Genomic DNA, 26,614 nt, shown 5'->3' with positions numbered 1-26,614 from the left:
ATATATATATATTTAAAAATATATATACTTTACCTCTGCATGAGCTGAGTCATCTTTCAAGTGCCGTAATTCACTTAATAATACTTCTATAGTATTAAGCGGTAACCAAACAGGTGGCGCGGTAGCTACTAATGGTGTTTCAAGACCAAAATGTTCTTTACCGCTACCTAATACCGCGTTAATGTAATCTACCGCTAAGTCGCTGGCTTCCACTAATCGACCAGTATTTAGCATGAGACGGAGAAGCTCTGACGCATTTCGCTTCTATAATATTTTAATGTAAATAAAATATTTTATCAACATAGAAATATTATGACTACAATCAGCGTGCATACTACAGGCATATGAGAGAAGTCATCACGCTTGGCCATGAGTAATAGGACTAAAGAAGAGGAGGAGAAGGAGGAGAAATACAAATACTATAAATTTGATCAAGTACTTACTTTATAAGATATTAATAACCATTGTGGTAGAAAAACTCCATCTTGCAATAATTTTTGTGCAACGGCCTTATGTAATTCGCAATTATCACTTTTTTCGTGCTTCAATGTGAAGTACTCTAACAATCTCCAAGCAGTATTTGTAATGGTTGTATTAGATATTCCAATATCTAAAGAATAATTATTGTTACATATGTATATATCTCTTGAAAAAAATATCGTTCTGCAGTGCTAGTTTGCAAAATTATAATACAATTATGCATACCGAATATATCATTTTGTATTAGCCAATCCCAGGCGTTTGGATCCTCGCGTTGACTCAATTTGATGCATTGAGAGGTCAAACTTTTGAGTACAGAGGCTTTACTAATTTTAAATACATCGCATAAATGTAACGCTGTTGCGTATAAGCCAATGCTACATAAAGTGACGATAAGTTCGGAAAGTTCTGAAATATATGAATATATATATAAAATTTCGGTCGATTTCTTCAAAAGACAAATTACACAGTTAAGAGACATTTACCAGTATGTGCAACTATATGCAATTCTGAATTTATTTTCGATATTTTTAATCTTGCATCTACTATATAATACTCCTTTTTGATATCATCCAGTTCGAGTACTTCGACTTGTTTTTTTATCTTATAATGCAAAACCTCTTTACCATCAATATCTCTTTTCTTTTGTAGATTCGACGAGTTCATTTCGCTAGAGATATTCTGATCAATTACAGGCCTTACGATCCACCTGTACTTTTCACTTACATGATGTAAAGCATTAATGCACGCTAGTAGACATTGTGCTTGCTTCGCTATAATTGGTGCAGAGTGAGGTTCTTGACTCAAACGCATAGCTTGTTCGTACATTATAGATGCGGCTGTAAAAATATAATAAAAGTTTATAGCTGATAATATGTGTATATATATATATGCTCAGTAACAGAACAAGAAACTTACCTTTCCGCATGTTTTGCTTATTGATATGGAAACTATATAAAAAATTATAATAATTGTTTTCCATAAGATCAACGCTTCTGGCTCTGCCTTCTACTATTCTCTCGAGATCCTCGTACATATCGATATAAGGAAAAGAAATTAAATCTATCAACAATTTTTTTTCGAACAACGTAACAACTAATTGCCGTAAGCAATCCACTCTGCGTACAGGATCTGGATTCGCGTTCAAGCAATGATAAGCTTCCGCGTGATGACCTAGACTTAAATGTTGTGCGAATATTATGGAATGAAGTGTCGGCAAATTCGGATCATCTGCGTCCGCATTTGTTATGGCCGTTTCAGCGATCTCTATGATACAGTCGGACGCATTGTGCTCCTCAAATAATTTGATAACTTTCAGATAATAATAAACCAAATCCCTATTTCTCGATGTCACGTTAGAATTGAGTAAGGCATCTACTAAAAACGGATCAGTCAATATCCCGTCGGAAGCACGAAGAAAATGATCGCATGCCTTTTGCATCTCTCCCATTTCTAATAAGGCAACTGCTAATATAAATTTCCTCGAAGCGCTATTCCACTCGCACCATGTATTCAGAAGTCTCACATATTCTTGAACAAGCAGGAATTGGCAACTGGAGAGTAGCCATTCAGGGAAGATAAAATTTCCAGATATCGGCCATCTAATTGCATCGTTCAAGAAAATATATAGAAACAAACATAAATCTTGAATTATTTGAACTTGACATAAAAAAATCGTTGATCCAAAAATTATGTCTATCAAAAATTGAAACTGTTATTAAAGGATACATAAGTTGCGCGATAAGCGTCACATGCGTTAGCATACTGTAGTGCCAAGGTATCAGAGTTGTTGGGTCCATGTTCGCTTGAGCCATCAAAATATGAGCGTGTTTCGCACCGCTGCTATGAATAAACAATTCTAACAGTGAGAGAGATCGATGTTGCCTCTGTCCAACATTAATTCGCGAATCAGCGAGTTTAAGAGTTGAAAGACGTTGAGAACTGGATTCGCTGAAATTTTGTAATCTTCTTTAACATGATCTTGATGTTGCTGTTCAAATCACCTGGCCAGAAATAAATTTATATTTATTATAATATAAAATGATAAGACTTACAGTAATGATTGTGAAGGTGTGTACAATGCTGTCGATTCGCATAGCCATGTAACGACATAGTAAGCTTGAGTAAGTACAACGGTTCTCGGTGCTAACGATGATCTTATAGTATGTAAAGATCTCGAATTAAATATCTCAGGACGAAGTAGTATGAGTTGTTGCAGTATCAACAAATCCCTGCAAATGGAAAATCTCAGAAGCGCTATTTGTGTTATGGTTTCCGCTATCGTGGCAATTCCTAGCTGACTGCCAAATAAATGATTGACATTTAACAAAAGTTTCGAAGTATCATGGTCATCTTCAAATTGCAATTTATTTGGCTGCCCAAGATCATATGTTAAAGCTTCCAACAACATGGCCATAGCTCCTGATATATCTTTAACATGACTCAGTTTATGACAGAGTTCTGATTGGAAGTCAAAATCCGACAGCTATTTGTAACAGTATATATATATATATATTACATAAGAGTACATTGCATAAAGAAAAATAGAGTAAAAATTAATTAAAATACTCACTGGATCGTCAGGTTCTAACAGTTTTGATAGCAAATCATCAATTATGATATCTGGACTTCTTAAATGATACAATTCTCTCTCGATTTCCGTTTTAGTTTCTTCAGATAACTGTTCTCCTAACAAGATTAACGCGGACATTAATGTGATTAGATCTTGACATGTGTCTTCATCTTGCGATAGAATGGGCGTTGTCTTGAATCGAGAAATATAGGATTTATTGTTGCAAAGCACCAGATGTTCTAAAGCTTCCATAGGTCTCAAAAATGAGAACGAGGACTTCTTCAATAACACAACGCCGTAAACGCTCGGTAATAGAAGTAGACCTACAGGACGAGTACCATTGGCGTGATATTGGACGACGCATGAATAGAATTTCGACCAACATCGATTAGCGATTTCGAGATAATCTTCATCCATAATCACGTAATCCATCACTTCTGCCTGCATTTCAGCCTCTACAGCCATACATACTCTTTCTTTTAAAACGGCTGGTGAAAAAGTCATATCTGCTACAACATTGGATCTCCTGTAGATGCTGAGAGCTTTTGTGATGTCTGCTAACGAAAACATTCCAGGATGAAAAATGTAATTAATGTATGCCTCTCTTGGATCTAGTCCAGGTTCATCAGTTGCAATATAATCACTGTCACGCGCTGGTTCTAAAATTGCAGTTTCCCATTCTGGTTTAATGCGATGCGTTAACGGTAATTGTGCATGCGTCACTGCCATCGCATCCATGTCCGCAGTTCTCCACACTGCCCACAATCTAGTTGGCGTAAATGCAAAATCTACCAAATGTTGCTGTGTACAAATAATACAAATTCGTTACGCTTTTATCACAGTAAAATATATAGAAAGAAAAGCATTAATAAAGTACTTACGTCTGGCGCATATAATGTACATAATCTAATAAATTTGAACATGCCGTTGTCCTGCACAGGCTTCAGAATGCTGAATTCACATCCCGTGCCAAATTTTAAGAAAGTTCCAAGATACAATTCGTCATCGTTGCCCAGCACTTTCCGTAAGACATGACCTTGTGCACCTTGAGATACAACACGATTCTCAGTAGCTGCATCTGTTACAGCTACGCATTGTGTCTTGTTACAAGACCATACACGTAGATTGCCCTCTCGACATAATGCAAATAGATATGTATCGCTATCGTAACTATGTATAACAAGAGACATAGCCACGTAAGCTTCGGTATTACGACCTCTAAAGGCAGTGGCTATGCCACTTAAAAATTTGGGCATTATCGAATCTTGTTTCAGTTCACTGGTGTGCACGAGACCTGTAAGTGCATCGAGCCTCAAGAGTAATATAGTGGCTGAACTGTATGCAAGAGCAAACAGTGCCTCTTCCTGTGGCAACGTAAGCCATGACGCTGCTGCATGAGGCACTGGGGAGTCTGAAAAAAAATTGTTAAGTGAATGCCTGGTAAATATATTTATTTAGCAGTGACAAAATTGAATTTATTACTGCCGTATTATGCTATAGGATGCTTTCCAGTAAGAGATACAGTGTAACACAATGAATCATTACATCCTTGTTTAAACAAAGATGAAATGACTACTGTATCATTATATCTCTTGTTAAAAAATATTAATAATCTGCATGCTTACTTGTGGCTCCAGCGTTAGAAATAATATGAAATGTATGAGGATCTCTGGCATTTTGTACAGAAGCTTCGCTAAATATAGATTGTACACTGAGATCAGTATATGTTCCCAATAGATTTTCCTTGAAAAAAGTAAATATTAACAAAATAATTTTTTATAACAAGATATACAATTTTTTATAAAAACAAGTAATAAAATTCAGACATACTTGATTATGAATTTTATCCGGGTGAGAAAAGAAAAGCTTGTGGACACTGGAAACAGTGACAATCAAGATAATGACAGAATTGACTGTCTCATGAATAGAAATTCCATCTAGAATTGGAGTGTCTGTAAATTTGTATCTCACTCGACAGTTGGCAAGATTAATGTCCAAACTATGTTCCACTAATTCAAGTACATCATGGCAAATGCGCCAATAAATAAAGCGATTACGAGTGAAATACTTTGAAGAATCTTTGTATGAGTAGCCACCTGCTCTCTCTGGTACTTTTATATCTTGCAATGTACTTTGGCTTCCGCCTATAAAAATAAGATTCTTTTTAGCTATTTCTCTTCTTAATAACAATAATATCAACCATAATAATAATAATGCAATTAATTTTTATCATATATTATACAATTTCTTATAAAATTTCTTATAAAATTTTATATAATAATAATTAATATAACAGTTAATAAATGTGCAATTTTAAAATTATGTAATTTTATCAAAACGCAGTAAATTGATATACATGTTTGACGTATGTATAAATTTAGAGTCAGTCACGTGTACCACTTGATTTATAGCATCCAAAATCAATTTACATAAGAATGGGCAATAAATGAGAGGTTAGACGATACAAAAATGATACTTCAACTTGCAAATGTTACACAATACATTATTCCGCGAGCGTTGTGCTTGCACGTCGCCACGGATAGTTCCTCAAAGCATTTTTATGTGACGTTGTGAGTGAAATTTTGGTTTGCCGGGCGAACTCCGGCTAGAGGAGGTTAGAACACGGTTACCTGTGTTCAGAGTGATCTCTTTCCATTTCTCTGGTAGAGCTTGATCCGGCACGACTTCACGATATCCCAGCGGGAACTCTATCATGTTCCGATGCTTTGCAGAGAGACACTAAAACGAGTTTATCACTTTACATTACAGAAAAAACCGCCGACTTGAGCGGTTATCGAACGGTTTTTGGCGCTCGCCTCGTGTTTCAACTTATGTCATCGACGAAAAATACTATTAAAGGCGATCTCACAAATATGATTGAAAAATATCGTTTGCGCCCTCTCGACCATCATGTAAAGTATGAATATAAAATAAGAATGTAAGGTATTGTATCTATAATCGGTTCTTATTTTAAGACTGTCTTAATTAAATAATGTCTTAAGATGTTAATATAGTTCTTTGATTAATGATATCTTAAGATTATTTTTAAGATAGTTTTAAAGATAAAAATTGATTATGAATCTGATCTTTTGTATTTCCTCTTTCATAATAAATAAATTAATTAAACACCAATTTTTATTTAGTTATCTCAAAGTGTATAAAATCATTGGAAAAAAAAAATTAATATTCAAACTCAAATTTACATGACCGATCGAGTAGTAATCATGAATTTTCGTTTCAAAAATTTGTCTACTTTTCCAGATGGCGTAGAAATACGGCAGCTTAACTTTCGCCATTTTCGGAGTATTTCGAATTCAAAGCAATCCGTGATCATAACGTCTATCGCAATCTATCATATGGTGGAATTAATCAATTAGTCTGAAATGGTCTGAAACTGAAATGTTAAATGATTGCCAAGTGATAGTGGATGCTCGAGACACTCGACATGGCACACCATTTGATATATACGAACTATGTGATTGTTGGATGGAGCAATAAATGAACCTGAATGAAATAGTATTATTATTATGATTCTCTAGCCAGGATTCATTGCAGTCAGGATTCTTGTGTATACTCGTGCAAGATGTAACAATGTCTTAAAAGTCATCGTTAACGGAATTACTGATTTTTCGCAGCGACAGCATTATTAGGCTTCTACAAAAGATGAATAAAAAGGTGGTCACGGCGTTTTACTTGACGCTAAATATAGCCTTCTCAATTATAATTGTGCTTCTCAACAAATGGCTCTACATTCATACCCGCTTTCCGAATATCACGTTATCCATGATACATTTCTTTATGACATTCATCGGCTTGATAATCTGTGAAAAGCTAGATGTCTTTTGTGTCAAAAGTATTGACATCAAGGAAATGGTGTTCATTGCCATGACATTTTGCGGATTTGTCGTTTTAACGAATCTGAGTTTGGCTCACAATACAGTCGGGACTTATCAGGTGGCAAAAATGCTAACGACACCCTGCGTGATAGTAATGCAGATGATATTTTATAGAAAGCGTTTTGGTATACTTGTTAAGCTGACCCTGATACCGATTACACTGGGAGTCATAGTCAATTTTTATTATGACATACAATTCAACGTTATTGGAACCATCTATGCAACGCTGGGAGTATTTGTAACGTCTCTATATCAAGTTGTATGTCCTATTGTTATTTCTTATTTTTGATAAATAAGAAAGTCAGAATTTATGTATTATATATAAATTCTAGATACATATAGTACTGATTATTTTTTTATTGCTTCTTACAGATGATAAACAGAAAGCAGAAAGAGTTTCAGATGGATCCAATGCAATTGTTATTCTATCAAGCACCATTATCTGCTGTTATGCTGTTAATTGTTGTCCCGATTTTGGAGCCTGTTGGACAGACATTCACACACAAGTGGTCATTGTTGGACATGGTATGTTTCTGAAACAATAGCAGATAGATCTGAGAAGCTTTTGAGATCACAAAATTAAGTGATCATATTGTACTTTATTTATAGATCATGGTGATACTATCAGGTGTAGTTGCTTTCTTTGTGAATTTAACGTCTTACTGGATCATAGGAAAGACCTCGCCTTTAACGTATCCTTACATTAATATTACGAGATATACAAATTTGCACATAATACAAGATGTTCTTTAACAAGATGTTCAGATATAATATGGTTGGACATTCCAAATTCTGTCTTCTGCTGCTGGGAGGCTCGTTACTTTTCCATGAAATATTAGCGATAAATCAAGTCATAGGTATAACTCTAACGTTAGTGGGAATTATATTATACGCTCACGTCAAAGTAAGTCCAGCTTTTGTACATCTCGTCATCTTCATACTTTGTATTCAATAGAACATTCCCTTCTAGATGAAAGACAACCAGACGATAATACCAGAGTTTGAAGATGGAGAAACAAAACCTCTATATAAAGTATGATTCTATTTTAGGCTAAGATAGAATCAAAAGAATTGAAAAAAGAAAAACAAATCGTAGTACTTAATGATGTATAAATTTTGTAAGTCACTGAAATGTACACTGCAATAAACATTTATTTATTATTTCTGAACTTGTTTAAATGATTCCTCACTGACAAAATGAGTTATATGATGATCTTGAAGATTGATTATTGTATAACTTAAATGTATATATAAATCAAATGAATATAAAAAATACTTATAGAAGCAGCACTAGAAGATTGTTATGTATACATAAATTTATTTTCATAGAAAAAAGTAAGCTTTATTGACTATATTTCTTTACAATCCTGTATAATAATTCTTATTGATTTTGATTATATTTCATATTTTATGCAATTATAGATATACAAAGTAAATTTATGTACACACATAATCTACTAGTGTTCTTATAAGTATTTTTTATTTTTTTAATTTACTTTTTCAATCTAAAAATTCACATTAATTTTGTAATAATATATATATGTAATAATATATAATATATAATTATACGTAATTAAAATATATAATTATATATCTTAATAATAATTAATATAATTATATATATTTATTATATTAATTTACATTATAATAATTACAATTAAATATAATTGAACCTTCAGCAGAAATAAGATTAAAGTTCAAATGTTCAAATGTCAATAAATTGTAATTGTTTTATTTTTATATTTTTTTTATTTTCTGCTGAAATAGATTAAGAGATCGTTATACAATTAAAATTAATATCAAATTCGAGTAAAAAATTAAATCGACGCGACAGCGTGAGTACAATGCATAATGAAAATTTAACGGAAAAAAAATTTACGAGAAAATAGTATCTCAAAGCAAAATGGGTCGACGTCACACCTTGGGCTGAGATAGTTGAACTTGTATTGAAATCAGCGGCAACTTCAAATTAAGATTACGATTTATCGTTAGCTTTTTCCCAGGTGTACCGGACCCAACGGATGCTTTCCTAGAATGCCTTTATATATGAAATCAGTCCGTCCGTGGCACTCTCGAGAAATTGTCGTCTCATGAGACATCTAGCCATTGAAAAATGTATCAATTGCTAGACGCGGACTTTTCGACAAGCAGCTTGCAATCTATTTCCTACAGACGTAACTATTTTTTCTCAATCAACATTTCAGAAGATATATCTCTTATTTTTTAATTTATCTTCTAATTTTATCGCAAATGATGAAATATATCTGCACAGTATCGCCATATGAATAGATCAATAAACGAGCTTGAGCTTCGAAAAGTGGCACGCAAGCTGCGCACGTTCAATTTTTGCTAATAGCGTTGCTGTAATAACGCAGCTGGTAGAGAGGGGGGTTACTCCGTTACTGATCAAACAAACTCTAGCAACGTGCTCATCCGGCCGGTTTGCACTTTACGTTAGTCTATTTTTGCAAAAGGGTAACAACGATGAAGATTGAGGAGGTAAAGAGCACCGCCAAGACCCAGAGGATTTCAGCCCACACACATATTAAAGGACTTGGACTCGATGAGAATGGCTCTGCCATCCAGAGCGCGGCCGGTCTCGTCGGTCAAGAAATGGCGCGTGAGGTTAGCATCTTCTTGAGAGCAGCGGCAACTGCGTTGTTTTCCAGTAAATGCACGACATATCACGTGTCATGCGATACTAGAAGATAGATTAGAATAATGGAAACTTTTAAAGAATATCATCAAAGAGAAAGCATTATGATTTTCTTGTCTTGCTAGAAAATTCATAATATTTCTCTTTATCACCAAAAAAATATATCATGATTCTGTTTCTAATTTAGCTATTTATGTGTTATTTGTGTGTATAATTTAATTTTAGTTTAATTTGTTCCCGAAATGGGTTACAATTTAGTTTCTTTAGTCATATAAAAACTCAAACAATCAATCTCATAAATTAAGACATAGCATCACAGTAGAAAAAAACCATGTATGTGAAAATCATAAAAATTTTGTAACTTGCATCATGTGTCAGATGACATTCAAATTTCAAGAGTTTCAAGTCAACCGTTTTTTCATTTAGTTTTTTATTTTTATTGTACGTTAATGATTTGATGGATGATGACAAGCATAAGCTCAATGTTGCTCTTACAGGCAGCAGGTATCGTCGTTGACATGATAAAATCAAAGAGAATGGCAGGACGTGCAGTGTTATTGGCTGGTCCACCAGGTACAGGCAAGACTGCAATAGCACTTGCCATTGCTCAAGAACTTGGTAACAAAGTACCTTTCTGTCCTATGGTGGGCTCAGAAGTTTACAGTTCAGAGATTAAGAAAACAGAAGTCCTCATGGAGAATTTTAGGAGGGCCATTGGCTTAAGGATTAAAGAAACTAAAGAGGTATATGAAGGTGAAGTGACTGAGTTGTCACCTGTTGAAACAGAAAATCCTATGGGTGGCTATGGTAAAACTGTATCTCATGTAGTCCTCGGATTGAAAACTTCTAAAGGCACAAAACAATTAAAACTGGACCCTTCGATATATGAATCTTTACAAAAAGAGAAAGTCGAAGCTGGCGATGTAATTTATATTGAAGCTAATAGCGGGGCGGTAAAGAGGCAAGGTCGAAGTGATAATTTTGCCACAGAATTCGATCTGGAAGCGGAGGAATATGTTCCTTTACCGAAAGGCGATGTACATAAAAAGAAGGAAGTTATTCAAGATGTAACGTTGCATGATTTGGATGTAGCTAATGCCAAGCCACAAGGAGGACAGGATATAATGTCAATGATGGGACAATTGATGAAGCCTAAGAAAACTGAAATTACAGGTAAAAGAGAAAATTAGCGGTACATTATTTATACAGGATAATTCGTAATATCAATTTTCAACAAAAGAAAACTAAAACTTAAAGTGAGAAAAAATGTACAAGTTGTTTATTGAGTTATAAATGAAAAATAACGCTTTTACTATATTTTGTTAAGTAACGGAATGGAAACAGGCACATTAGTATTTCAATAATGTTATTTATAATTTATACTTTTCTTAATTCTAAATTCAGTCATATTAAAGATATGTTCAATTATAATTAGAAATATATCTAATCAGGTCAAAATTATTTCAGATAAGTTGCGGAAAGAGATAAACAAGGTAGTAAACAAATATATCGACCAAGGCATCGCTGAATTAGTACCAGGAGTATTGTTCATAGATGAAGTTCACATGCTAGATATAGAGACGTTTACTTATCTACATCGCGCATTGGAAAGCGCTATAGCGCCGATCGTTATTTTTGCTACGAATCGTGGCCGCTGCGAGATCAGAGGAACTGAAGATATTATCTCTCCACACGGCATACCTCTCGACCTGTTGGACCGTCTTCTGATTATAAGAACTCTTCCATATTCTAGACAAGAAATCGAACAAATAGTAAAACTAAGAGCTGTTACGGAAGGACTGCAAATTGATGATGAGGCTCTATCCAGTCTCGGCGAACTCGGCACAAAAACTACTCTCAGATATGTAGTTCAACTTTTAACACCCGCAGCTTTAGCGGCGAAAGTCAATGAAAGAACTAGTATCAAAAAGGAGGACATTGAGGAAGTTAATGCGCTTTTCTTGGATGCTAAATCGTCCGCTAAGATACTCTCGCAAAATCAAGATAAATTTATGAAATAAAACTTAATTTTATGATAGATATAATATATTGATAATTATTTTCCTTAAATCCGTTTATTAAACAGTAATTTAATTATTAGATTTTTGTCAATTTTATTTTAACTTAACTTACTCAACTCTTTGACAGTTATTTCTTTAATTAGAATTAATAAAAATCATGTTTTTAAAAAATGTATATACAGTGATATTAAAAATTACATTACCATTATATTAGGGAAATAGTTTTATATATATTAGAATACATGTTTTTTTCACATAGAATTGAATTATTTTAATATGAATGTTACATCAACATTTCATAAATAAAAATTTTTCATGAAACAAACAATATGTTATGTATCTTTTATTGTAATTTTTTAATATACTTTGAATTTTGAACTAAATTAATGAGTTTATAATTAATAAAATCAATAAAGAATAAGTCTTGAGAGTCGATGCTGGATGTTATTGCAATTACATTTTATTGTATATAATAATTGAAGTAGACATTTCGATCTTTTTTTGGTTTGGATCCTCTTCAGTAAATACATTAATGATAAGACTAAAATACATACAACAATTAAATACAAAATACAAAATTGAATTAGATTGTGTGAACTTACATATTTGTTCGTCGTAATTTGAATTGTGAATAATGTGTATCTGAATAAGTCAATTCGCATCCATATGTCAATGTCCATTAAATTATCAAGTTTACTAAGTTTACTAAATATTATTAAATATTAATATATTATGCGATTGTTGACAATTCACTTATCATGGATCTAATGAGAACATTCGTCACACAATAACACAACTAGAGCTTCAAAAAGCTGAAAGAAGGAAAAGAACTTGAGAATAAAAATTGATGCTCCCCCTTTTTTGATGAAGATGTAGTTGTATTTTTGTGTGACAAATGTTCTCATAAGATCCATGACAAGCGAATAGTCAATATCGCATAATATGCCTAAATACTCAAACAGCCATTTAAATAATTATATTCGGTTTTAATTTTAATCTTATTTTTTAAATTTTATTATTGACTCAATGATTATTTAGTAATTATGATTATTTAGTAGTTAACTTGGTAATTTAATCGACATTGACATATGGATGCGAATTGATTTATCCAGATACACATTCATAGTTCAAATTACGACAAACAAATATGTAAGTTCATACAATCTAATATTCAATTTTGTATTTAACGGTAATTATTATATACATTTTAGTCTTATCATTAATATATTTACTGAAGAGAATCCAAACCAAGGATCGAAATGTCTACTTCAATTATTATATACAATAAAACATAATTGCAATAACATTCAGCATCAGCTCTCAAGGCTTTTTATTCCTTATTGATTTAATTTGTTAGAGCCTATAAAATTTCTATAGTTTAATAAGATAAAAAGTAGTAAAATATAAGTATAAGAGATATTTTGTGTTATACATCTCTTGTATATTGCACAATATTTACGTAATAAAAATAAAAATAATGTTTGTTTATGCTTCGTAAGCTACCGTTTCATTAGATGTCCTAGATCAAACATTAAACTTCTTAATCACAAGATATTAACGACGAAAATAATTTCTCAATATATTGTTAGATGTTGAACGACTCAGGGTTCAAAAGCTGAAGAGTTCAAGCTAATCAGAAGTTGTGACATCATTGTGCGATATCTACACCCTGAGTATAAAATCTCCGTCAATTTTAATATTCGTTAGTTTTAAGTTCCTCGAATGACCGTACTGTTAAATATCGAGCATTTCAATTCGCATTCAATTTGTTCCTAATACATTTCTGTATGTATTTCTTAAAAGTTAAGATGCAGTACACTTTAAAAATAACAAAGTGCTCTAAGTTTTTAAATAAATATAATATTGTGGCTCAACATAAGCGTAGTTTGCAACTGAGTTTGCAAAGACAAAATATGAAGAAATTGCTTCTACAAAAGGAAGAATTTCAAGCGAGACACATTGGACCTAGAGAACACGAACAGATAGAGATGTTACGACTAATTGGATTTAAGGTAATTTGCTTCTGAAAATCATTTATACGATGAAAATACTTGTATCTCAACTGGATTAACTTTCGTTCGCGATGCAATATTGCAGAGTCTTGATGAATTAACGGAAACCGCAGTACCAGCTAAAATTCTTCACAAGGGAGATTTAAATCTTGAAGAGCCAGTTAGTGAGTAATTTTCTCAGTTAACATACATAATACTTAGATTTTATCAACACGTGGTTGTGTTAATTTGGAGTAAATTGTTAGGCTTTTGTTCCATTGTCTGTGAAATTACACAGGTTTCTTTCTATATATATAAATAGCATATATAAATAGCGTATATATAAATAGCAAAAATATATATTTTTTTGTTATAAAATACATAATAACTACGATGTTCATTCCATGAAAACGTGACAAGTCACGAGACTTATATGATTCGACTTGCTTTAATACTGATAACCCTTTACGCAAATCATTATCTCAGGTCACAGTTCAATCTCGTGCGTCTACTTTGTTCTCACGTGTTATTCTTCTCAAATAGACTTAATCGTACAACACTACATAGATTTCTATATATAATTTCTTTTCCCGATATCGTGTGCTACTAAATATACTGCATATTTTCTTCTTTTCGCATTTTCGTTTCAATAATATTACATCAAATATATATAATAATTAGAATTTTCCTTTTTCGTTTTTTTGTACGTGAAGTGAATAAAATTCCATTCTATATATAATTAAAAATTTAAATGGTATAAAGTAAAATAAAAATTAATACAAATAATTTTTTCAGCTGAGTACGATTTAATAAAGAGGATCACAAAAATTTCGGAAATGAATGACGTATGGCGTTCTTACATAGGCATGGGGTACCATAATTGTTGTGTACCACATACGATTATGCGTAACATTTTTGAAAATCCTGGATGGTAAATCATGTGCTAAAAAATATTAAGAAATATAAGAGATCATATAAAAACAATTTCATTGTATTTCGCCACAGGACGACGCAATATACTCCTTATCAGCCAGAGATTTCACAAGGACGGCTCGAAGGCTTACTGAATTACCAAACCATGATATGTGATTTTACGGGGATGGATGTGGCGAATGCTTCCCTCTTAGATGAAGGGACAGCGGCAGCGGAGGCTTTGGCACTTGCACATAGATATAATAAGAGAAAAAAATTGTTTGTTTCCGACAGAGTACATCCTCAGACAATTAGTGTTATCGCAACACGCGCCGCTTCCTTAAGTTTGCCCTTAGTAATTGGTGATGTATTTAAAGTAGAAACCAGCGGAAAAGATATTGCTGGTATTCTTGTACAGTATCCTGATACAAATGGCTGCATCCACGATTTTGAAGATGTTGTTAAAAGGGCGCATATTAATGGGGTATGTTGTTAAAAATTATTATATATATATATATATAAATGACATCTTAAAATAATATAATAATGTATTTTCTTACAGACACTCGTCTGCGCTGCTACCGACTTACTAGCGTTAGCTGTGCTTCAACCGCCGAGTGATTTCGATGTTGACATATGCGTGGGTACGAGCCAACGTTTTGGGATTCCTCTTGGATATGGTGGACCTCACGCTGGGTTCTTTGCGTGCCGACAGCAATTGGTGCGCTTAATGCCTGGCAGAATGATAGGTGTTACGAGAGATTCCAATGGAGAGGATGCTTATCGTTTAGCCCTTCAAACGCGCGAGCAACACATCAGAAGAGATAAAGCCACCAGCAATATTTGTACCGCACAAGCGTTACTCGCTAACATGTCCGCAATGTATGCGGTATACCATGGACCTCAGGGAATACGAGACATTGCAAGTAGAGTGCATAATTTGACGCTAGCTTTGGCGAAAGGTTTGGAGGTGGCTGGAAACGCAATAAATAACATATACTTCTTCGATACCATTACAGTATCGCCAAAGATTTCTGTACAGGTGATAAAGGAAAATGCGAATAAGGCTAAAATAAACTTGAGGTATTTCCTAAATAGACAGCAATAGTTTACGATGTTATTAATAAAATTACGAACGAAAATTTACAGATATTTTAACAATGATACGATTGGAATATCTCTTGATGAAACGACGACAGCAGAGGACGTGAATGATCTTTTTAAGATATTTGCAACGAATATTACAGTTGAAGAAGTGGTCAAAGATGAAAGCTTCCTCACGAGAAGTTTGGACAAGTCAGATTTCCATCGTACTATTTTGTATTTACAGCACCCTGTCTTCAATAGCTATCATTCGGAGACAAGAATAGTTAGATACATGAAGTCTTTGGAAAACAAGGATGTATCCCTCGTACATAGCATGATTCCACTGGTGATTATTTTCTTTAGTATTATACTTTTATACATATGGTACGTTTGCTTTTTTGCTAATATTAATAAATGTTTATCAGGGTTCTTGCACAATGAAGTTGAATTCAACAACGGAGATGATGCCTTGCAGTTTGAAAGGTTTCACAGACATACATCCTTTCGCTCCGCTCGAGCAGGCTGAGGGATATCAACAATTGTTTGCCGAGCTGGAACGAGATCTGTGCGCAATCACTGGCTACGATGGTATTAGTTTTCAACCAAATAGTGGAGCACAAGGAGAATACGCGGGTTTGAGGGCTATACAATGTTATCATGAGTCGAGAGGAGACAAACATCGACAAGTTTGTTTAATTCCGATATCCGCGCATGGCACAAATCCCGCATCCGCTCAAATGGCAGGTATGCAAGTGGAACCTATCCTCGTACGAAAGGATGGTTCTATTGATATGATACATTTGAAAAAAATGATCAACAAGTACCAAAAAACATTATCGTGTCTGATGATCACGTATCCATCGACGAATGGAGTATTCGAAGAAACGATTAGTGATATATGCAACATGGTGCACAACGCTGGTGGTCAAGTATATTTGGACGGTGCCAATATGAATGCTCAAGTTGGTTTGTGTCGACCTGGTGATTATGGCAGCGACGTGTCACATCTCAATCTACATAAAACGTTCTGCATTCCTCACGGGGGTGGCGGACCTGGTATGGGTCCTATTGGAGTGTAAGCAATTATTTAAATTTTGAAATCTCACGTAAGATCTGTTCTTTGTTGGCTGAGCTAGAGTATTACACTTATGATATTTAAAATAAACTATTTAAAATTCAGAAAGCGAGACAGAAAATTGTAGTGCAGTCCAGTGACAAAGAACAGTTCTGTTAAAAGTTATAAGTTAAAAAACTATAATTTATAGGAAACGACATCTTATACCTTTCCTGCCGAATCATCCAGTAATAAATTGTTTGGGTAACGATCATAGTGATTTAAAGAACTTCGGTTCTGTATCCGCCGCGCCTTTCGGATCATCCGCTATTCTACCGATTTCGTGGGCTTATATCAAGATGATGGGTCCGAGAGGCTTATGCAAGGCTACGCAAGTGGCAATTCTTAACGCCAATTATATGAGCAAGAGATTAGAGAAGTATTACAAAACGTTATACAAAGGTGAGACTGGGCTGATTGCGCACGAGTTCATCCTAGATGTAAGAGCCTTTAAGAAAACTGCCAATGTTGAGGCCGTTGATATTGCGAAAAGATTGATGGATTATGGTTTCCATGCACCGACTATGAGTTGGCCGGTAGCTGGTACTTTAATGATCGAACCGACCGAATCCGAGGACAAGACTGAGTTGGACAGATTTTGTGATTCTTTAATCTGTAAGTTAAAAAAATTTGAATAATGTTTAAAATATCTTAATGGCAAGCATTTTTATCGTTTCATTCACGTTTATACTTCTCGACAGCTATAAGAAAAGAGATTGTGGACATTGAAGAAGGAAAATTAGATAGTGTACAGAATCCTTTAAAAATGGCACCTCATACACAGAAACAAGTTATAACAACCGAATGGAATCGACCATATTCGCGAGAGTTGGCAGCTTTTCCTGCTGTAAGAATTTTATATGAACATTAAATATATATTAATTTATAATAATTACTTTGTAATTTTTTAGACATTTGTGAAAGGAACTAACAAGATTTGGCCAAGCGTCGGAAGGATAGACGACATATATGGCGATAAGAATCTATTTTGTACGTGCCCACCTATTTTGCCTACAGATAATCAATAATTGTGATGTTATATTTATATACCCTGTATAGTTACTTAGTTATGTAATGCAGGACTATTTAAATATTTATTGTAACTTTTATACAAATATATTATTTATATAAAACATAATGTTTTTTTATCTATATGACAGTAGACGAAATATAACGAGAATCTGTCTTTAAGATTAAATTTTTAAATGAACATTATCTTTGTTTTCACGCTCGTAGAATATATTTTTTTATATCTAATTTCTCTACTTCTCTATTTACATTATTATGAATATATTTTACACATTTTGTACATTATAGACCAGGCATAAGATAAGCAATGTTATCGAGCATTTGAGAAAGTGTTTCAGGTTTAGCTCCATTAGTTTCCGGTAATTGCTGCGTTAAACAAATTAACGGACCTAAGGCACAGAGCAATGAATCCAGTAGAACTGAAAGACTACCGGAAACAGCTATTTGACCATCGTGTTCCTTCAAACGTTCTCCGATGATTGTCAAGCTTTCACCAAGCAATTTAAGATGAGCTGCAACATCAATTGGCTGTGTTCCAACAACTTTATACATTCCCGTACCTATTACTGGCTCGTTAACTAGATCTTTATTGGAACGATTTGATGGTGGTGAGATTGAAACATTCCCAACAACAGACGGTACGCCGAGTTGAATAGTTTTCCTTGTAGAAGCAGGCTTTGTTTCTTTCCCATTACCTGAAATACAATATATACAGAATAATTTGTTAATGCTGTATTGAATATTAAATGATACATGTGTACAAGAGACAAATTAATAACTACAAAAATCACACGATAAATATATATTCGATTTCACATTTTTAGCTAATGCACATGCACATGGAGAAAAAAGTGGAAATAAACTACAACATAACATACAAATCATACATTGCCTATATACAAGAACCAATAAACCCACCAATTTTATTAATGAATTTTTTTCGCGAGGCGGGTGGTGGCATTTTCCAAACAGGCTCATCTTTATTTGCTGGTAAAGAATGAGGCTTTGCTGCTAAGCGCTTTGCACGTCTGCGCCAATTATATTTTTCCAGATGTGGTACTGTAGCCCACAGTTCTCCTAATCGCTTAGAAATTGCCGCAAAATCTACAAAAAGCAACAATGAATAACAACATCGAAATTGCATGCATTTATAACTTAAGGAAAAAAATATAGCTCTGATACCCATGTAAGGAGATTGCTCTAACAGTTCTTGCCTAATTTTCTTTGCCCATAGCATGTAAGCAGTAAATCTCGTTTTCTAAAAATGTCAAAAAATTAAGGTTCTTCTTTGATATTCATTCTTCATAGTACATACCCCTTTATCCTTGCGTTGGGATTTTGTTTTGCCTACAATTTTCCCATCCTTAATAATCAATTTTTTCTTAGATTTTTCAAGCATATATAAACTATTTGCTTGTGATGATGTTTCCTGACCTAGTGGTGGCTCTAGCTTTCTGAATCCCATTTCTCTTTCGTCAATCAAAAGAGGATCTACTTCGTCGCTTCCAGAGTCTATACTCTCATCCTCATTTATCCCAGAGGGATCATCGGATTCTGAACTGGATGACTGTCCCTCATTATCAGACAGGGTTTCCATCTTAAGCCTTTGTTGTGTATGAACTAAGCTAGAATTCTTTCTCTGTTGTCCAATGTTACCCACTTGGGTAGATTGCATGGGTAATATCTGTTGTTGCTGCTGTTGTACTTCATACTGATCTAAGAACTGTTGACTTTGTAGCTGTTGTGCTTTTTGTCGCTTGAGTTTATTTTCCGTAAGATCATCGGATTCGAAGTCAACGAGCTTGGAAGATTTCTTCCTCACGCGACCACTACGGGAGATACCCGTGACCTCTAGATCTGAAAGATAAAGCAGACTGCACCTTGCCAAAAAAAAAAGAAAGAGTCCAATGTACTTTGCAATAGCTAACTACCAGGCTTAAACATTTATAGAGTCAGGATAGACACAGTACAGAAATACTACTTCTATACAGGCTACAATGTATCAGCTACTAAAGATGTGGGCAGCCAGTCGCAGTACAACTCGCACTTCACTTTTCTTCACTTCTTGTCTTTGAAAAATCTGCATTATGTTTTTATGAAAAATAATTATTCAATTAATCACTTTCATAAATAGGAGATGACAATGAGATGTAAGCAAATTTAAGGTGAATGAAGCTCTCTCAATGACATTTGTACATTCCTGATCCAATTGTTACTTTTACCATTCATCAAGTCCATTCATCAGATATACGCAATAAGTTGCAGAAACGTTTAAGCAGCATGTAAAAATGAAGTGATTGTTTATCTCTTAAAGTCATAGGATACACAGAAAGATGATTTGGCACGATCGAGGTTAACTCGATCTCATGAAAATTTGTATTTGTTTTTTCACAACAATGGTTCATGTACGGCGCGCAGTTAGTACAACGATTATCCGCCATATACATCGAAGCGCTAGCATCTATATACGTATAACGCAAATGAATGTTACAGAAAGAGAGTTCCGAGAGTTCTCTACAAGCGCGCGCCAGATCATGCGATGCACCGCAAGCGATAGCAGCGAACAAGCAAACAGTTTGTATGATGCAGTTTTAATAGTGTGAAAAACCGATGCTCACCGTCGCTCTTCTGAGCGCGTGCTTTTGACGATCCGAACACATCCATAGCGTCCTTCTGCTGCCAAGAGTGCCAAGATGCCGCCTGAATCTGAACGCGCGCGCTGCGCCACCGCCGCTGCCGTCCGCCGCCGCCGCCGCCGTCGCGACGTACCCTCGGATTTCGCGGGCTCGTCGCTCCTCGCGTTCATGGCGCGGCATTCAATTCGGAGTATTGCCACTTCTCCGCGCTAATATTTTTACGGGGTTGTTGCATGGAAATATGATCAGCGGCTATTTATGGTTTACATCACGTTAGTCTTTTTTTAGCAAAAAGATGTTTTGTTTATTTACAAAAACAAATGCTATACAGCTCACTCAAAAGATGTGCACTCGGTGCAGCGCGCAGGATTTTGAATGTGACCCACATAAAATACGAATCGCTACACGGTTGGAACATTTGTGTTAAATTTATATAAATAGATATTCAAACGATCCGTTCAAATTTTAAAATTTATTTAATACAAGAGGAATATATTATAGGAAGCAACATAAATATTATTTAAAAAATTAACGCAGAAATGTAACACAATTTATAAGCAATTATAATATTTTTTTATTATAATTAACATTATAACATGTTGAATTAATATGTTTGAATAAATTTAACACTTCTGATAAGTTAACACATTTATCTTAGAATTTGTTTTAAAAATATTATTTTTGTTATTTGTTTGTTTACTACTAAATTGTGTTATTTTAATATATATAATAACAAGAAATATTGAATAATAATTGAATTCAAAATATTTCAATAATACAATTACATTATATTAAATTAATATTTCATAATTTATTTATATATGTTAAAAATTCAACAATTCAAAATTTTAACAAGAATTTGAGTAAACGTTAATACAAATAAAATGTATTTTACTGTGTAATTTATTTGGAGTTTACAGATAAAGAGTGTTTTCCAGTAAAAATACAGTATAATACTTATATTACATCCTTATATTACATCCTTATTGTTTACCAATATTGAAGAAGGATGAAATGATTCATTGTACTATACTACTTGCTAGAAAACATCCAAAATTTCAATTAGTTTTAATTAATTTTCACCAAAATTAATTTTAATTTTGAAATATAAAATTTCTTTCACGCATCGAAAAATGTAATTAAAATGTAAAAATTTAATTACTAATCAAAGATTATTGTTAAGAAAAGATTTTATTAATATGCAAATATCGCCTTAAAGGAATCACGATATGAATTCGAATTGCCCGATTTACTTTAAACGACTACTTATATTATACCGCGATTCATAATATGAAATCTTTTTCGCGCGTTATGAAAAACATGAAGATGATCTGTTTTAATAAAAAAAAAAAAGAGAAATGTTTGTGGAAAATATGATTTGTTTGTTAAATATCAAAACAAAATAGTTGCTTATAAATACGTAATAAAATTATTATCCTCTTCATCACGCATCTTCGTTATCAACGAAGTGTGTCGCCATTTTCGATTAATTTGAATTGCGCGACTAACTTCAAGTGAGACGCCAGTTCGACAAATTTCTAATGATTCGCGCCGTACAAAACATTTCTCCCGCGTCGCGATCGCGAATATTATCGACAGTCAAGAAAGAGAAGACAAAATCGGAAATCGAGGATTGATTTAAGATCTTCGTTTGTCATGCGACTGTTAATGAGTATGTAACGAAATTATTGTCTTTTTCGTAGTCACACATTTTCTCAACCGATCGGAATTTGGAAGCACCATTGCCATTTGCAATCTCAAATAGCAAGATTCACTTTACGCACTGATTGATAGTTTTTATGTTCTAATGATATGACATTTTCCGCGAGATGTGAAAATTATCAATTATCGAGCAAGAAAGAAGGAAGATGTATATAAAAAGAATAAAGAAATTATTCACATTTTTATATAATACAGTTATCCGAGGGACGTCCTGAGACATTCCTTGGAGAAATGTGTTATATGTGTTAATACGAACCGACATTAATATGAAGCGGCTATTATTATCCAGACGTCTTCTAATGTACATGTTTGGATAGAAATACATAATAATCATGGTTTCTAGAATTTCTATTTCAATGGTTTTTGATCCGGTAAACTCCAGACTTCAGGTGAAAAAAATCTTCGACTAATCGTTCTAAATTTTTTTGATGATTTTTTAAAAAAGATTACAGTGCATACAGATAACGCCGGCTTTTTTCACTTTTTTGTATCTGATTCTTTTATAGACCGACTACAAGGCACTAACAATCTTGGAATTTCGGCAGTAATCAATCTCTGGCAGCATAATGGAATCTCTGGCAAAAATTAAGGCTACCTTCAGCAGAACTTTAATCGAAAGGCGATAATCGTGGTAATAACAATTATTTTACTATAACTGCAGTTATTTTTACTTGTACTATTTTTTTCCTAACAATCATAAGAGAGATATTTCATAAGAGAGATATTTTTTATTGCTGATAATTTATAAATTTGAACTGAAATTTATATTTTAATAACGCCTATTCACATAAGTAGTGTATTATATCTATATGATTTTGTATATAATTCATCTATTGTTTTTTTATATTGTTTCAAGAAATTTTTGATATAATATTATATATAATATTATATCAATGCTGTTTTATAAAACTCAAAGTTAAATGATCGATATATGTACATAGATATACAGACATATCGGAATTAAATTAAATTATCTTCTTGTTGCCAACCATCTTCATCAGAAAGAAATCTTCTTTTGTGACTTGTATTCATATAAGGTCTTAAAGCCCATTCTGTGTCAGCAGCTGATTCAGTATCCAGAGTTCCTAATTTAATCTCATATAATTTCATTTGGAAACGTGGTCCAATCTCTGTCAATTCAATATTCTTCTCCTGAGTCTTTTTATATGTGTGATGTCGAAAACATATGTAGTCATCATGATTAGCAAAACTAATTACTCTCTTACTGTCTTCTTTTGGTACAGGAAACAGATATTTCAGTATGTTTGTTACTCTTACTCCTAGTTTGGTTTTAAAATTATGGAAGATTAGATGTGGATACTGTTCCGACATTGTGCCAATATCGGGAATGTCATGTCGCATTACAACACCGGATAAGGTAAAGTAGGCTGTCGGTCCATACGGCAAGTGGCATATCACCAGAGCATCAGGAACGCCTCGATGTTCGTGTACGATGATGAAGTCTGTGACATCATTGGCACGACAAGCATGGATTAGCTGCTTCATTTCATAGTTACCACGATTCATTCGCTGCGAGTTTGGAAATATCAGACGAAGCTCCTTCACGAACATCTTCAACCGGGAGCTTGGGTCACGAGACGTCGTAATGACAATTTTCGGGTCCTCTACACCAGCCCAGCGATATTCGTCGTCCTCGTGGTTGACTACGGTACCGCCCATCTCCGTACCCATGGCCACTGCCATCTCTGGCCCAGCATCCTCCCATTCGATCTTCCTTTGCACATGTAATGCGCTTTTTCTTAGATCCGGATGGATCGGTATATTCTCTTCCAAACTGTGTTTCAATTTATCTTTCTTCTCTTGGATACCTTTCACTTTATCCTGCACGGATTTTCTGTAGAGGTATTCTCGACGTAATCGTGCTTGTCTCCGTAACATTTCTGCTGCTTAAGATTGTATCACGTATCGATTGTTGTAAGAAAAACTTTGTGTAATATTCACCTCGAACAGCGTTTGACAACAATAGCGCGCTCGTTTGGAGGTTATAGGGTCATGGTTATACCATGTGTTTTAAAGTGCAGCTAGTTTGCAATCGCACACAGTTAAGTAGCACTTGAATATAATTGGTTGAACTTAAAAGTAAGAACCAATCGAATGTAATACTTGATGCATCTAATAGGATAGCTAAATTTGTCCAAAATTGCATACAAGAACTGTTCATTTTTTCATATATATTATGTTAAAAATTTTAATTATTAGGAAAAAACCAAATACAAATATAAAAATACAAATATAAAAATACAAATATATTTAACAAAAGAAACAAGTTTAAAATATAAATTAGTTCTAACCCTTTTCTGATTGTATAAAACAACTATTAATAATAAATTTATAAATTAGTTTTTTATGTAGTAATTGTATAATTTTCAGTTACTCAATTATTTAAGATTTTCTATCTAAACTTCTTTTCTTCTAAATTTATTATAAATTCTAAATTTATATATATTTAGAGTTAGTAAGATTTAAAATTATTTTTTTGTAAATTAAATTTTTTAAATATACAAATACGTTTTTATTTTTTATTTATTATTTTTATTTTTTAATATTTCTTGTATCTGAAAGTATATAAGTATATATAGTGAAGAGATATAAAAAACGATAAGCTCTTTAGAATTTTAATTAAGAAGATTTCAATTAATTAAAATTTTAATTTTAATTCGTAAATTAGAATACAACAATTTGAACATTTAAAATTTAAATTTGCAGTATTTGTATTTGTTTCTTATTTAATATTAATATGATTGTAATGTTTTATTTTGTAATTAATACTATATTATTATCTATCTTAATCATTTCTTTTCTTATTTTTAAAAGATTGTATCAATTAAGGATCAATCTCGCGCCTATGCCTATTCTAGAAAATCATTTTTGAAACATTCTTTAAATTTCTCATGGATTTTTGTTGTTCGATTGTTTTTGTGTGTATCACAACGTGTATTTTGCGAGAAAATGCAATATAGCGCGACTTGAGAAATCAGTCTGCTTCCCCATGTGCGGTTTACGATGTTCGATTTGGATGTGTTATTTTGTGTAACTACTTTGAGTGCGGCCAATCACGCATGAAAGTAACAATGAATAGTATCGAAATAGGTGGATAGACAGCCAGACCGGTCATTTTGTTCGATGCGTTCGATCATCTGTGTATATGTGTGTATTTCTCCGTGTGTACACACGTATGCAGTTCACCAGAGTCCACGCCTTAAGCATCCTCTTCCGCATTTCATGTCGTCCCAAGAGGAAAAATTCCTTGGAACGTTCTGTCGATTATATACACGGAGTAAAGAACGTTTTGTTAAATGTTATAAAATTTATAAAATTTAAATTAAATTGAAATTAAAAATTTTTTTACAGAACAATTGATAAACTAATAATACAAGCTGATACATAAAAAAGTAAATTATTGGGATTTATTTGCTTTGAAATTTAATTGACTGAAAATATGAAATGTGCGCTAACAAATTTGAATTTATAAGATGCAATTAAAAATATGTTTTATTAGAAAATTTCATTGAAAAAAAGAATATTACATTTTCTTTATGTATGCTTCTTTTTGCTCAAACATTAAATTTCTTCTCTAAATAATTAATATATATTGAACAAAATATTTAGCGTACAGTTTCATTGTCACAACGTTGACTTTTAATGACATATTACTATTCTACACATTATTTGCAATCAATGTTAAAAAATAAAGGATTAAAATAAAAAATTGCACTTGATATGAAGAATGAAGTTTAACTTTATAAATAAAATAATCGAATTTATCCATCTCTTATTTAATTTCAAGCAAATTTTAACCAATTTGCAATTTAATAATTAATACAATATTTATTATTAAAAATTTTCAACAAAACTCATATTTTCTTCTAAATCGTTTCGATCACTTTCGTTTAAGAATGCGAAATATCCTGAATAATATTGGCTCACGATATCTGACTCGTGATGAATAGAATTGTTACCATGAATTGTCTAGAGAAACTTGATTTGCGTTACGCGTTTTCCACAACAACGTGTATATAACGATGTCAGCGCAGGCAATGCCGGTCAGTCCGTATTATAGCAATTCAATAATAAATTGTAGAACGGCTCGGTCGCCGCATTATGCGCCGGTAATCACAGTAATAAGCAGTTCTAAAAGTAACGTAAGTACGTTGTAGGTAGTAACGAGTGGAGTGGTAATCTCGGGGGATGCCTCTTCTGCGTTCGCAGCCAGGTGAAGGAGGAGAGAATTGAGACGGAGGGGAAATATGAAGAAGATGAGAGAGAGAGAGAGAGAGGAGGAGAGGAGAGGAGAGGAGAGGAGAGAGAGAGAGAGAGAGAGAGAGAGAGAGAGAGAGAGAGAGAGAGAGAGAGAGAGAGAGAGAGAGAGAGAGACGACGACGTACGACGTACGTACGTACGTACGTACGTACGTACGTACGTACGTACGTACGTACGTACTACGTACGTACGTACTACGTACGTACGTACGTACGTAC

The 26,614-nt window shown here is 33.5% G+C and overlaps 6 protein-coding genes across 6 annotated transcripts; 3 read left to right on the top strand and 3 right to left on the bottom strand.

Annotated features, from left to right (window-relative positions):
* Positions 1-33: 33 nt before the first annotated feature.
* Positions 34-5,767, bottom strand: LOC105622153 (nuclear pore complex protein Nup160 homolog; the record flags this gene model as incomplete). The annotated part of the gene is made up of 12 exons (XM_012203583.1): positions 5,683-5,767; positions 4,883-5,196; positions 4,678-4,795; positions 3,934-4,463; positions 3,053-3,853; positions 2,535-2,965; positions 2,209-2,430; positions 1,399-2,081; positions 966-1,319; positions 706-888; positions 444-610; positions 34-264 (listed from the first exon to the last, which is right to left on the bottom strand). Coding segments are annotated over exons 1-12 (4,119 nt in total), but the record flags the coding sequence as incomplete, so codon positions are not given.
* Positions 5,768-6,715: 948 nt separating this feature from the next.
* Positions 6,716-7,987, top strand: LOC105622138 (solute carrier family 35 member E3-like). The gene is made up of 5 exons (XM_012203572.1): positions 6,716-7,207; positions 7,321-7,473; positions 7,558-7,640; positions 7,714-7,852; positions 7,919-7,987. The coding sequence occupies exons 1-5, from the start codon at positions 6,716-6,718 to the stop codon at positions 7,985-7,987; spliced, it is 936 nt and encodes a 311-aa protein (XP_012058962.1).
* Positions 7,988-9,432: 1,445 nt separating this feature from the next.
* On the top strand, positions 9,433-11,947 carry LOC105622137 (ruvB-like 1). The gene is made up of 3 exons (XM_012203571.1): positions 9,433-9,573; positions 10,102-10,777; positions 11,072-11,947. The coding sequence occupies exons 1-3, from the start codon at positions 9,433-9,435 to the stop codon at positions 11,623-11,625; spliced, it is 1,371 nt and encodes a 456-aa protein (XP_012058961.1). The 3' UTR covers positions 11,626-11,947.
* A 1,465-nt stretch (positions 11,948-13,412) lies between these two features.
* Positions 13,413-17,756, top strand: LOC105622152 (glycine dehydrogenase (decarboxylating), mitochondrial). The gene is made up of 10 exons (XM_012203582.1): positions 13,413-13,637; positions 13,723-13,801; positions 14,412-14,547; positions 14,622-15,012; positions 15,091-15,611; positions 15,678-15,960; positions 16,040-16,689; positions 16,880-17,343; positions 17,430-17,575; positions 17,640-17,756. Exons 1-10 carry the CDS (start codon positions 13,413-13,415, stop codon positions 17,754-17,756), a joined length of 3,012 nt encoding a protein of 1,003 aa, XP_012058972.1.
* Positions 17,757-17,800: 44 nt separating this feature from the next.
* Positions 17,801-20,563, bottom strand: LOC105622136 (transcription factor Sox-9-A). Its single transcript, XM_012203569.1, has 6 exons — positions 20,495-20,563; positions 20,376-20,433; positions 19,073-19,614; positions 18,940-19,015; positions 18,676-18,861; positions 17,801-18,452 (listed from the first exon to the last, which is right to left on the bottom strand). Exons 1-6 carry the CDS (start codon positions 20,561-20,563, stop codon positions 18,040-18,042), a joined length of 1,344 nt encoding a protein of 447 aa, XP_012058959.1. The 3' UTR covers positions 17,801-18,039.
* A 2,260-nt stretch (positions 20,564-22,823) lies between these two features.
* On the bottom strand, positions 22,824-24,014 carry LOC105622135 (U3 small nucleolar ribonucleoprotein protein IMP4). Its single transcript, XM_012203568.1, has one exon. The coding sequence runs from the start codon at positions 24,012-24,014 to the stop codon at positions 23,076-23,078; it is 939 nt and encodes a 312-aa protein (XP_012058958.1). The 3' UTR covers positions 22,824-23,075.
* Between the last annotated feature and the right edge of the window lie 2,600 nt (positions 24,015-26,614).

Source organism: Atta cephalotes (genome assembly GCF_000143395.1).
Source record: "Atta cephalotes unplaced genomic scaffold scaffold00040, whole genome shotgun sequence".
In the NCBI taxonomy this organism is placed as follows: Eukaryota; Metazoa; Arthropoda; class Insecta; order Hymenoptera; family Formicidae; genus Atta; species Atta cephalotes.
The sequence above is the reverse complement of the archived record's forward strand: the minus strand, read 5'-3'. Positions and strand labels throughout refer to the sequence as shown.